At 38.3% G+C, this 13,901-nt stretch overlaps 1 protein-coding gene across 1 annotated transcript; it reads left to right on the forward strand.

Annotated features, from left to right (window-relative positions):
* The first annotated feature begins 463 nt into the window (after window positions 1-463).
* Window positions 464-1,667, forward strand: LOC127094387 (uncharacterized). Its single transcript, XM_051033228.1, has 2 exons — window positions 464-941; window positions 1,168-1,667. Exons 1-2 carry the CDS (start codon window positions 464-466, stop codon window positions 1,665-1,667), a joined length of 978 nt encoding a protein of 325 aa, XP_050889185.1.
* The last annotated feature ends 12,234 nt before the right edge of the window (window positions 1,668-13,901 follow it).

Here is a 13,901-nt window from a genome sequence, read left to right on the forward strand (position 1 = left end):
TGTTTGCTCTACACTATTGAAACCTGAAGGAATCACCAAAGATCACATCAAGCTGAGAGCCTTCCCGTTTTCACTACAGGGTGCTGCCAAGGATTGGTTATATTATCTTGAGCCGAATTCTCTCACGACTTGGAATGATTTGAAGAGAGTCTTGCTAGAGAGATACTTTCCTGCCTCCAGGGATGCATCAATCCGGAAAGATATATGTGGCATTAGACAGGGAAATGAGTCATTGGCTGAGTATTGGGAGAGATTCAAACAATTAGTATCCAGCTGCCCTCAACATCAAATTACCGAACAACTGCTTATTTAGTATTTCTATGAGGGATTGTTACCAATGGATAGAAACATTCTTGATGCTTCTAGTGGTGGAGCACTTCTCGATAAAACTCCAGTTGCTGCTAAAGCCCTAATTGAGAACATGTCACTCAACTCCTAACAATTCACAACCAGAAATAATTATATGGTCCAAACAAAAGGTGTGAATGACATTCAGGTTTCCTCTTCCAACAAGGCTTTAGAAACCATAATTGAAGAGCTTACTTCTTTAGTGAAACAAATGGCAGTGAGTAAACCTCAAACAACAAAATGGTGTGGTGTTTGTACTTCTACTGAAAATCCAACTGACAGATGTCCTATTCTTCAAGATGAGTCGGTCACTCAGTTGCCTCAAGCATATGCAGCTAAATTTTTCAACCAAAGCAACAATCAGAAAGGGTACAACATTCATGACTTGTCAACCAACAAATATCACCCCAATTGGAGGAACCATCCAAACCTTCAATATGGAAACCAGCAGCCCACCCAACAACAATTAGTCACACCCTTGCCACAGACCACTACCCAAGTCTCCACCTCTGCACCTTCCAGACCTTCATTAGAGGATCTTGTCAAACAAATGGCTGTGAACAATCTCCAATTTCAGCAACGAACACATTCTAGTATTCAGACTTTGCAGACACAGATTGGACAACTTGCCACTTTGATGAATGCCATGCAGCAAGCCCAAGGATCAAACCAACTTCCTGCCCAAACAGTTGTAAATCCAAAAGGTCCTAATGTTAATGTGAGTGCAATTTCATTGAGATCCAGGAAGGTAACAGAACCATCCCAAAAAAAAATAAAAAAATCTTGAGGTAACACCTGAACCTTCTTCCGTTGTGATAGAAACTGAACCCTTTGTTGTGGTAGAAAATGAAAAAGAAAAAGAGAAGGAGTATGTGCCACCAGTTCCTTTCCCATATAGAATACTGAAAAATAAAAGGACTGATGATGGAGACAATGAAAGAGATATTTTAGATGTGTTCAGAAAAATGGCGGTAAACATTCCGCTTCTTGATGTTATTAAGCAGGTTCTAAAGTATGCAAAATTTCTAAAAGACTTGTGCACAAGTAAGAAAAGGTTGAAGGGTAATGAGAGAGTAAATTTGGGACGAAACATTTCAGCCCCTATCCAGCCTAAACATTCACCTGAAAATGCTACTATTTCATCCCTCAATCAGGCCATACCCCAAAAGTGCAAGGATCCAAGAACTTTTTATATTCCATGTATCATTGGGGATAGTAAATTCGACAATTGCATGCTTGATTTGAGAGCAGGCATTAATGTCATGCCTACTTCTGTTTATAATAACCTTGATCTTGGTCCTTTAAGCATACATGTTTAATCATTGAACTAGCAATCAGAAGTAATGCTCTCCCTATTGGAGTAGTGGAAGATGTGTTTGTTCAAGTTAATGACTTGATTTTTCCTGCAGATTTCTACATTCTGGACATGTATGGAGAAACAAATTCAAGCAGATCGCCCATCATTTTAGGTAGACCGTTCATGAAAACGGCGAAAACAAAAATTGATGTCGACGATGGAACCATGTCCATGGAATTTGGTGACATTGTCGCAAAATTTAACATTTTCGATTCCATGAAACATCCCTTGGAGGAGCATTCTGTTTTTCATATTGAATTGATCTCTGAGTTGGTTGATGACACCTTTTCTGAATTGTTTTCACTTGATTTTCCATCTCTATCTGAGTTTGATGATGTTTATTCATGTGATGATTGTACTGTTACTAACCTTTGTGTTATTTGTGCTGAGATTGATGTTGCCTTGTAGGGTGATAGTATAAACAAAGTTGTTTATGTGGCTGAAGCTCTTGACATTCCGGCTGCCCCAAACATACCATCCATTGAACAACCATATTCTTTAGAGCCTAAACCACTTCCCGAGGATTCATATGATTCAGCAAAGCTTCAACTTAAGCAGAAATAAAAAAAGGGAATTGGAGGGACCTTGACTGACACTCGTGATATTAGCTCATCCATATGTATGCATAGGATCTCACTTAAAGATGAAACAAAAGTAGTGAGGCAGCCCCGTAATCCTTTAATTCTTGATGTTGTGAAAAAGGAGATCAATTTCACGTGCCCATTCAACACTTTTACTTATCGAAGATACTTTTTTGATCCTGGAATACAAGGCAAATGAGCTAATCAAAATTTCAAGGTCAATGGACACTACCCAAAGCTACTCCGTGAGAACCCGACTTTGGAAGAAGATACTGTAGAAGAGCTCTCTTTAGGAAAGGCTACTTATGCGATCATTTATCCGTCTTGACTCCTCGGGTGTGTTCTTTCCTTTCTCTCACTCTTATTTTATATGTATGCTCTTTCATTGAGGATAATGTATGTTTTAAGTGTGGGGGAGGGAACCATTTATTTGTTTTATTTCTTTGTTTTTTTTTTAGTTTTTCTCTGTTTTGGTTTTTGTTTGCTTTCTTAAAAAAAATGCATGCTTTTTTCTTTGGTTTTTGAGTTACAATTATGAGTATTTTTCTTAGTTCTCTTGACTAAAGTCTTGTGGTGTGATGTGAAAAATTTGCTGTGCATTTTTAGTATGATAGGTAGGACTAGACTCTAAATTGTATATCTTTAAAAGTAGATCATTAATCCTGGTGAGCTTTGAGCCTTATATGGATAACATACAAAAACCCATCTCTTTCTTTCTTGTGTGATTCACTCATGTTTGTTAGTCTCTAGAACTTGAATTGACTCTTGTTGATGTTATTGTTTACTTGTGCACACTGATATGATAAAGGCAACTTTGTTTTTGTTTTTGTTTTTTTGTTTTTTTAGCCAGTTAGCCAAAAAGCCAACCCTAAAATAATTTTATCCCTTGTTTGAAACCCCCTTGAGCCTATTATCTCTTTTTTGTTTAAAACTCATTACAAGTCGAGAAGTGAAAAATAATATTATCACCCTATTCAAAGGGTTGAAAGAGTCTTGTTTGGAGTTGTGTGGGGTTGAATAATTATGTTTGTAATATTTCAGAAGATGGCAGAAAAAGAAAATAGAAAAGAAAAAAAAAGGAATGAAAAAATAGAAGGACAAGAGGAAGAAAAAATAGAAGGATAAGAGGAAGAAAAAAAGGAATTATGTTTGTAATATTTCAATACATGTCAATACATACTCCTTCGAAAAAAATGAATAAAAAGAGGAAGGAGAAGAGAAAACAATTGCTATAAAGTTGTTCAAGTGAATGAAATATTTTATAAATTCAACTCCCACATTTTCTTTCAAGTCTTTTTTATCTCTTTGAATTTTATCCTAGTACCCTTTAGGATTTATCTCACTCTTACCTTGGCCATGTTACAACCAAATAAAAGTCCTTTTGATCTTTGTGTGCATGTATTTCAATTGTGGATGTTAGAGTCTTTTCAAGCTTATGGTAGTACTAATTTTCATGTTGTGCTTTGAGTGTAAACAGTTTATCTAAACACTTGAGATAATCTGTTTTTCTATCTACTGTTGATGTACTTTTTGATAATCTGTTTTTCTATCTGCTTTGAATGTCACAAAAAGTTGCTTACTAACACCATGTTCTTGAAGCTTAGAATTAGAATTATGCTTATACCTTGTATCTTGGAAACTTTTGGAAGTGCATACTCTATTTTCTTTCATTTTGTTTTGAAATTGTAATTTTGCTCGGAGTGCAAAAGTTCAAGTGTGGGGGAATTTGATCAGTGCATTTTGATACATATTCTTCTATAATTGTACTTAGGCATTTATCTAGTTTATTTTACTTATTTTAATATTTTATTATGTTCTTAGATTTAAGTTCATGTTTGCCTTTAATTTATTTTCGTTTGCTATTTTTAGTTTTAGCGGCTATTTGATACTTGTCGACTGTTTAGATCATAACATGAGCTACAAGATGTCGTTTTGCATGTTCTAACATGAACTGGAAAGCTAAGTGAAAGGGCTACAACTTTCGTGTTGAAGCCAAAATCTGATTCGGAGTACAGATGTCTAAAATAATTCGTTGAAGTTTCGTGCTTTAGGAAATAATTTCTTTTGGGCCATTTGTTGGGCCAAATTTAGGTTTTCCAGCCCAATTTGAATTATAAGTGAAACCCTTATTATGTTTAAAAGGGCAGCCGTGGCATTTGTGAAACACTACAAATATAATGTTGATATGACACCAGATAGAGATCTGTTGAGCTCGTTGTCTCAGAAAGATAAGGAGACATTTAAGGAGTATGCTCAAAGATGGAGAGAGCTTGCCGCTCAAATTACCCCTCCTTTGGAAGAGAAGGAGATGACCAAGATTTTTCTCAAGACCCTGAGCTCATTTTATTATGAGCAGATGATTGCTAGTGCCCCTAGTGATTTTACCGAGATGGTAAACATGGGGATGGGGCTAGAAGAAGGTGTTCGAGAGGGACAATTATCTAAAGAGGAAGCGTCATCCAACAAGAGGTATGGTAATAGTTTTGGTAAGAAGAAGAAGAGCGAAGCTAATGCAGTGTTCGTTGGGAGGCAAAGGATGCCTCATGTAAGAAGAAACCAACCACCCTGTCAACACCATCATCAAGTATCGTCTGTGATCCCAGTATTTTCTAACAATCAGTCAACACCAATTCAATAACAACAACATCAATAACAACAGCCACAACAACGAATAAACACCTACAACAATAACAATACCAACAATCATCTTCAACAACAACAAAACTTTGAGAGGAAGAAGGTCTCTTTTGACCCTATTCCTATGACATACGCATAATTGTACCCATCGTTGGTTCTCAAGAACATATTGCAACCAAGAAACCCACCTCAAATCCTTGAACCACTTCCATTGGGGTATAAACCGGAATTCCGCTGTGCTTTTCACCAAGGAGCTCTCGGTCATGATATTGAGAACCGATACCTCTAAAGTATGAAGTCTAGAAGCTGGTTAAAAGTGGAATGGTGTCCTTTGAGGACCGTGCACCGAACGTCAAAGCTAATCCACTACCTGCTCATGGGAATTCATCTGTTAATATGGTGGACGACTGTTCTGGGGAGTTTAAGGTATTTAATGTACGCTTTATTAGAAGGTCCTTGGTGACAATGCACAAGGATATCTATTGGGTAAGCGAGTGTGAGCATGACCATGATGGTTGTGCTATCTGCAGTGTAAATCCCAGAGGTTGTATGGTTGTGAAGAGATACATCCAGAGGTTGATGGATGAAGGTTTGATTCAGATTGTCCAGTCCCGTCATGTAGATGACGATGTGAATGTTATAGTCCCAATATTCAAGACTCCTGGGAGAGTAGTAATCCAGTACGACAGTAGTAGCAGTAACAATGTCAGCAACGGATCGGTATCGTTGTTGGTTATACGGTTAAAAGGCCCCGTCCCATATGCATCCGATAAGGCTATCCCATATCAGTACAATGCTACCATGATAGAGAATGGACAAGTGGTTCATTTTCCTACGACCAATTTTGTTGTGAGCATTGTTGATGTTACTAAGGTGACCCGCAGTGGTCGAGTCTTTGGGTCGGTGTTCCCGAAGAATGTGGAAGATATATCTGTTAGCAAGAAGGTTGATGCGCTTGTGGAAGATTCTGCTAGTGTTCCAAAGTGTAAGTCTAGTGAATCCAGCGGTTTGAAGGCTAGCGATGATGATGAGGTGCTTCCTTTGATCAAAAAGAGTGAGTTCAATGTGGTAGAGCAGCTGCTCCAAACCCCCTCCAAGTTTTCAGTGTTGTCTCTGCTAATGAACTCAGAAGCGCATAGAGAAGCACTAAAGAAAGTTCTAGAGAAAGCTTATATGGAACATGATGTTACGATGGATCAGTTTGATCATATTGTAGCTAACATCACTTCCTGCAATAATCTCAGTTTCTGTGATGAAGAACTCCCCGAGGAGGGTAGAAATCATAACTTGGCCCTACACATTTTGATAAATTGTAAAGATGATGCTCTGTCAAATATTCTAGTAGACACCGGGTCTTCATTGAATGTGCTTCGAAAGTCAACTCTGTTGAGGTTGTCATACCAAGGAGCTCCTATGATATATAGTGGCATTATCGTCAAGGCTTTTGACGGTTCTGGCAAGACTGTGATCGGTGAAGTGGACCTTCCAGTAAAGATAGCTCCGAGTGACTTCCAAATTAAATTCCAAGTAATGGATATCCACCCGACCTATAGCTGCTTATTGGGAAGATGGTGGATTCATGAGGCAGGATCCGTTACTTCAACGTTGCATCAGAAATTAAAATTTGTTAAGAATGGGAAGCTAGTTATTCTTGGTGGGGAAAAGGCATTGTTGGTAAGCCCCCTGTCATCTTTCTTTTATGTAGAAGCTGAGGATGCGGTTAGAACTCCGTTCTAAGCCTTATCTATTGCTGAAGAAAAAATAGTTGGGGCACCTATGTCCTCATTTAAAGATGCACAGAAAATTGTTGAAGATGGTCAGTTTGATCAATGGGGACAGATGGTAGAGGTCTCCGATAACAAGAGCAGAGCCGATTTTGGTTTTCAACAAGGTTCATCAGTGGTTAGAGCTGAAGATTTATGGCCCAGTTTCCGTAGCAGAGGGTTCATTCATGGTAATGAATAACACTTAGCTGTTGTGATCGAGGGTGATGAAGACGAAGACTGCACCTATTTTGTGACACATGGAAAAGCTTGCAACAATTGGAATGTTGTTGATATTCCTATTATTCTGCATCGATCTAAGTAATTGCTTTTATTTGTTTTTGAAAATCCTTCTCCTATGCCTAAATGAGAAGTGAACATTGTTAGGCATTTCAAATTTGATCATCAATAAAATATAATTCTATTCATCCACATCTATGATGTTTTATTTTTACTTTTTGCTTTATTCTAAAAATGGTAATCACAAAAAACATAAATAAATAAATAAAATTGTCCATCTGCATAATATTTGGTCACAATTCAATTCTCTAAAATCAAAATATCAAATCATTATGCAGGTTGGTTCCTAACCCCATTGAATACAATGATCCTTCTCCTTCTCCAAATTTTGAATTCCCTGTGTTTGAGGCTGATAAGGAAAGTGATGAAGAAGTAAGTGATGAATTGTCTCGCCTTCTTGAGCTCGAAGGAAAAGCCATTCATCCATTCGAAGAGCAGGTTGAGTTATTCAACTTGGGTTCTGAGGACGAAGTGAAGGAAGTCAAGATTGGATCTCGACTGTGTTCTGAAGTGAATAAGGGGTTGATTGATCTTCTCCGAGAATATTCAGATGTGTTTGTTGGTCCTATCAAGACATGCCTGGTTTGGATTCTGAGATCGTGGAGTATAGATTATCGTTAAACCCATAATGCCCGCCAGTTAAGCAGAAGTTGAGGAGGACACATCCTGATATGGCAGTGAAGATCAAAGAGGAAGTGCAGAAACATATTGATGTCGGTTTCCTTGTGACTGTTGAATATCCGTAGTGGGTGGCCAATATTGTGCCTGTTCTGAAGAAGGATGGAAAAGTTTGTATGTGTGTTGATTATAGAGATTTGAATAAAGCTAGTCCGAAAGATGATTTCCCTCTATCACACATTTATATGTTGGTAGAAAATACAACTAAATTCAAAGTCTTTTCATTTATGGATGGATTCGGATATAATTAGATCAAGATGGCACCCGAAGATATGGAGAAAACCAAATTCATTACACCTTGGGGAACATTCTGTTATAGAGTGATGCCTTTCGGTTTAAAGAATGCTGGTGCAACTTACCAAAGAGAAATGACTACTCTTTTTCATGATATGATGCATAAAGAGATCGAAGTCTATGTCGATGACATGATTGCTAAATCTATTGATGAAGAAAAACATGTTGAGAATTTGTTAAAGCTATTCCAGTGTTTGAGGAAGTATAAACTCCGCTTGAATCCCAATAAATGTACATTTGGTGTTCGTTCTGGTAAGTTGTTGGGCTTTGTTGTCAGTAGGAAAGGTATTGAGGTTGATCCTGCCAAGGTCAAATAAATACATGAGATGCCTGCGCCCAGAACTGAGAAACAAGTCAGAGGTTTTCTCGGTCGTTTCAATTATATCTCAAGATTCATTTCACACGGGACTGCCACATGTGCACCTATATTTAAACTTCTTCAGAAAGATCAGTCTTGTGATTGGACCGAAGATTGCCAGAAAGCTTTTGACAGTACCAAAGAATATTTGCTTGAACCATCGATTTTATCTCCGCCTGTTGAAGGAAGAATATTGATCATGTATTTGACTATGCTCGACGAAAGTATGGGCTGTGTTCCAGGTCAGCAAGATGACATTGGAAAGAGAGAATATGCTATTTACTACCTCAGTAAGAAATTCACCGACTGTGAGACTTGGTATACTATGCTTGAGAAGACTTGTTGCACATTGGCTTGGGCTGCTAAGCGTCTGCGTCAATACGTGTTGAATCATACCACTTTGTTGATATCAAAAATGGATCCAATCAAGTATATATTTGAGAAACCTGCTTTAAATGGGAGGATTGCCCGTTGGCAAATGTTGTTATCAGAGTATAATATTGAGTACCGATCTCAGAAAGCAATTAAAGGTAGTGTCGCGGCTGACCATTTGGCTCACCAACTAATTAAAGATTACCAGTCAGTGCAATATGATTTTCCTGATGAAGAGATCTTGTACCTGAAAATGAAAGATTGTGATGAACCATTGCTTGAGGAAGGGCCAGAACCTGGTTCCCGTTGGGGCATGGTATTTGAAGGAGCTGTTATTTAGTATGGTAATGGCATTGGGGAAGTGATTATTACTCCTCAAGGCACACATTTTCCATTTACAGCTAGATTGAGTTTCAAGTGTACAAATAATATGGCAGAATATGAAGCTTGCATTATGGGGCTTGAAGAGGCCATTGATCTCAGAATCAAGTATTTGGATGTCTATGGAAATTCAACTTTGGTTGTGAATCAAATCAAAGGTGAATGGGAGAGGAATCAACCCGGTTTGATACCATACAGAGACTATGCGAGGAGGATTTCAACTTTGTTTATAAACGTTGAGTTTCATCATATCCCTCGAGATGAAAACCGGATGGTAGATGCTCTTGCAACATTGGCTTCAGTGATCATAGTGAAATATTGGAATGAAGTTCCCAATTTGACTGTGATGCATCTTGATAGGCCAGCTCATGTGTTTGTTGAAGAAATCAAAGACGAAAAATCGTGGTATTCAGACATCAAGTGTTTCCTCCAAAGTCAGATTTACCCGTCTGGGGCATCTTTGAAAGATAAGAAGACTTTGAGAAGATTAGCCGACAATTTCTACTTGAATGGGGATGTGCTTTACAAGAGAAACTTCGATATGGTCCTGCTCAGATGCGTGGATAGACACGAAGCAGACTTGTTCATGACTGAAGTCCATGAAGGTTCCTGTGGTACTAATTCCAATAGACATGCAATGGTGAAGAAGATGTTGCGAGCATGTTACTATTGGCTGACAATGGAATCTGACTGTTGCAAGTTTGTGAAGAAATGCCATAAGTGTCAAATTTATGTAGATAAGTTTCATGTTCCTCCGACACTGTGGAATGTCATTTCCTCCCTGTGGCCCTTCTCCATGTGGGGAATTGATATGATTGGCATGATTGATCCCAAAGATTCAAATATACATCGTATCATTTTGGTGGCTATTGACTACTTCACAAAATGGGTTAAAGCGGCATCGTATGCAAATGTAACCAAGCAAGTTGTTGTAAGGTTTATCAAGAATTAGATCATATGCCGTTATGGTGTGTTAAGTAAGATCATTACTGATAATGGATCGAACTCGAATAATAATATGGTGGAATCTATTTGCAAAGACTTCAAGATTGCACACCATAATTCTTCTCCCCACAGACCTAAGATGAATGGGGTTGTTGATGTTGCAAACAAGAACATCAAGAAGATTATTCAGAAGATGGTTGTAACGTATAAGGATTGGCATGAGATGCTCCCATTTGCTTTGCATAGGTATCGTACATCCATCCGCACTTCAACAAGGGTAAACCCTTTATCTCTTGTATATGGTATGGAAGTTATGCTCCCCGTAGAGGTTGAGATCCCATCATTGCGTGTCTTAATTGAAGCCAAGTTGACTAAAGCTGAATGGTGTCAGACCAGGTATGATCAGTTGAATTTGATTGAAGAGAAGAGGTTACTGCCATGTGTCATGGTCAGTTATACCAGCAGAGGATGAAGAAAGCTTTTGATAAGAAGGTCAAACCTCGTGTGTTTAGAGAAGATGACCTTGTGCTCAAGAAGATCCTATCTTTCAAACCAGATTCTAGGGGAAAATGGACTCCTAATTATGAAGGCTCGTATGTTGTTAAGAGAATATTTTCAGGCGGTGCTTTGATTCTTACAACTATGGATGGTGAAGAGTTCACTCGTCCTGTGAACGCAGATGCAGTCAAGAAAACTTCGCCTAAAAAGAAAAAAACAACTCGCTAATTTGAAAACCCGAAAGGGTGGCTTAGGCAAAAATGAGCGTCTCGGTGGATTGAAACCCGAAAGGGGGATCCAGGAAAAAGTTAGAGACATAAAATAGAAATAATTATCCCAATAAATTGAGTACCCCACCTTGGGGAAATTTATGCAAAAATTAGGGATTATGGCAAGTAATTGCATCTTGCTGATCTTCAGTTTTGAAGACTTTCTTGAGCACATCGTCGGATTCTGATCCCCAGTAGCGGCCAAGAGCACAGTGGATATCAAGAGTTGGTAGAAGGATAAGTGATCATTATATTCAATGTAGCCATTTTCCGTGTAAATACAATTTTCAACTTTTGTAAAAGATCTCTGGAGTCTTGTCATTTACAGACTACCATTCTATTAAATAAAGTTGAGCTTGTATCCAATTGTTTCCATTCTTATTTAATTCATCCAGATAGTTTTAAATTTTATTATGATCATTTTTGAAATCAAAACTTTAATTAAAAGAATATTTTCTTAAACATATAAAAGCATTAATTTTAAGCAATCAATTTCATTAAAAGGAATATCAACAGTGGTTTGAAAGCAATAAGCCCTAAGTGTGGAGCATTATTGGTTCTCCCCAAGCAGTAGGTGTGATTCCTCTTTCATCCCCGGCAGTGTGATTAGTACCCGATGTTTGTTGATTTCCCCAGATGTTAATTCTCTATCCCCTCAGTTGAGTTTGTGTTTGTTCTCCAACTGAGTGTAGACATTTCGTTGTAGCAGTTTCGGCAGAACTTTGATTCCCCATAAGTCGCCATCAGATTCTCTCTCAGTTAGAGTTTCCTCCTGGTTTCTGAGTAGCTATTTGCGTTTGCTCCCCTATAGGGTTGTCTCTCATTCGATATGGCGTTGACCTAAAATTCCCTGCAGAATTGGTAGCAATTTCCTCAGCAGACCTCCTCTCTTCTTCCCCAGCTAGGGTCGAGCCTTTGGGATGTCGGTCTCTCTTTTCTCCAGTAGTTATTTCCCTCTTTAGTGGATTGGCCAAGAATTGTATCAATGATTTAGATCAGAGACATTTTGTATCCTTTGTGATCGTTTCGTCAGCATAATCATCATATATATATATATATATATATATATATATATATATATATATATATATATATATATATATATATATCTATATATATACACACACATATACATATACACTCATGTAACTTCATTATTGCATCATTACACTTTGAGATTCATTCTTGTGATTTTTATTCTCTGTTATGGTGGTACTTTGTCCCCATCCAAGTTGGTGTGTCTGTCCTCCTTCAATTATAGAGTGTCAGCCCCTTAAGCAGAAAGACTTTAACCTTTCTCCTTTCCCCACTGAGTTATTTCCTCGTGGATGATTATTATTTCAGTTTCCTCCCCAGTTGTTTATCTGGATGGAACCACTCCCCTTGAGTTATATCCTCGTTGGTTTGAGTCCTGATTGACCGTTTCTTTCTAGATCTTACCTAGATAGACATTTATGGTCCCCTAAGAGTCTATTACCCAGTAACTGGTAATATTCTTCTTAGTTTGCAGTTTGTTACTTCTTGCCCAATACCCGACAAAAGTAACCCCCTTTTTTTAGGTGGATTCATTTTCACGTCTCCCCAGGAAGTATATCCTTGATATGTTCATCCTAATCGATGACGGATATTTTCTTCCCCTGCAGAGTTTATACTTGATATGTTCATCCTAACCGATGACGGATATTCTCATCTTTGGTATTCCACCCAGTAAAAAGATATTTGTAATCCCTATTTGTTTTCTAGAGAGTTAATCCTTGATATGTTCATCTTAACCGATGACGGGTTTCCTTCTCTTTGTGGTCTTCTACCTAGTAACTGGTAATTGTAAATCCTGCTTTTTGTCCCCTTGCAGAGTCTATCCTTGATATGTTCACTTTAACTGGTGACGGATACTCTCTTTGCGGTTTTCTATCCAGTAACTGATAGATGTAATCCCTATACTTCCCGTCGGAGTCTATCCTTGATATATTCATCCTAACCAGTGACGGATATTCTCTTTTTGGTATTCTATCCAGCATTTGATAGATGTAATTCCTACTTTTTGTTCAGGAGTTTTATCCTTGATATGTTCATCCTAAACGATGATGCATATCCTCCTTAACATCCCCAGGCAAGTCAATCCTTGACATGTTCATCTTCGCCGATGACAGATTTTCTTTCCGCTGAGTCTATCCTTGATATGTTCATTTTAAACAGTGATGGATATTCTCTCCTTTTTGGTCTTTTTCCCAGTAACCGGTAGTTGTAAATCCTATTTTCAGATTTTCCCCAGCGAGTTTATTCTTACCCAGTAGCCGGTAATGAATACACCTCTCGGCGGCCCTTAGCGAGTCCTCCTTGATATGTTTACCCTAACCGGTAACAGATGTCCTCCCTATTAGATTTTATTATCTGCGTACTCAGTAACTGGTAGTGGATAATACATTTTTGCTCCTCCTGTGTTGAAGATTGTTTCTTCCCTAGTTGAGTTGAGTGCGTATTTCCTTAGTGAAATCGTTGTTCCTGCTTGGTTCGAATTTTTTAGGTTTATTCTGATATATCTGTTCCCCCTTCAGATGTTCTTTCCCCTCCCCCCCAGCTGAGTCTTTCCATTTTCATGGAATTCCTCTAGTCCCCCAGCAATTCTTAAGTCGTAGCCTGGCCTACGCACAACCCTTCATCCCCTAGAGTCTTTGTCTCCCCAGTGAGTTTTCCTTACGGAATTGGATTACGCTCCTGTGGACTTTCGGTGCCTCTGAATTCTTTTCCCTTTGTGGCAATATTTCCCCACATAGAGTTTATTTTTAGCATCCATATCACATGCATCATGAGGTCTCTTAAGGACCAAAATTTGTTTCTATATGTTGTTATTTAAGCCCATTCTATTGAGTCGATACGAAGATTTTAACATTCACCTCCTCAGTTAGAATATCCTTAAATAGGGGCAGCTGTAAGACCCCAATTTTGACCCTAAGATCCCTCATGCTATCTCATCATATGCCTTGGCATTGGGATCATACCTTGGCATCCTCCTTACCCCTCACCCATTGGGTTTGTCTTGGGAGAGATCACCAAGAACTATGTGTTTGTATCATAATTGTTATTTTATTATCTTTACTAACTAAAATGTCAAAAATATGT

Source organism: Lathyrus oleraceus, chromosome 6 (assembly GCF_024323335.1).
Source record: "Lathyrus oleraceus cultivar Zhongwan6 chromosome 6, CAAS_Psat_ZW6_1.0, whole genome shotgun sequence".
Lineage (NCBI taxonomy): Eukaryota > Viridiplantae > Streptophyta > Magnoliopsida > Fabales > Fabaceae > Lathyrus > Lathyrus oleraceus.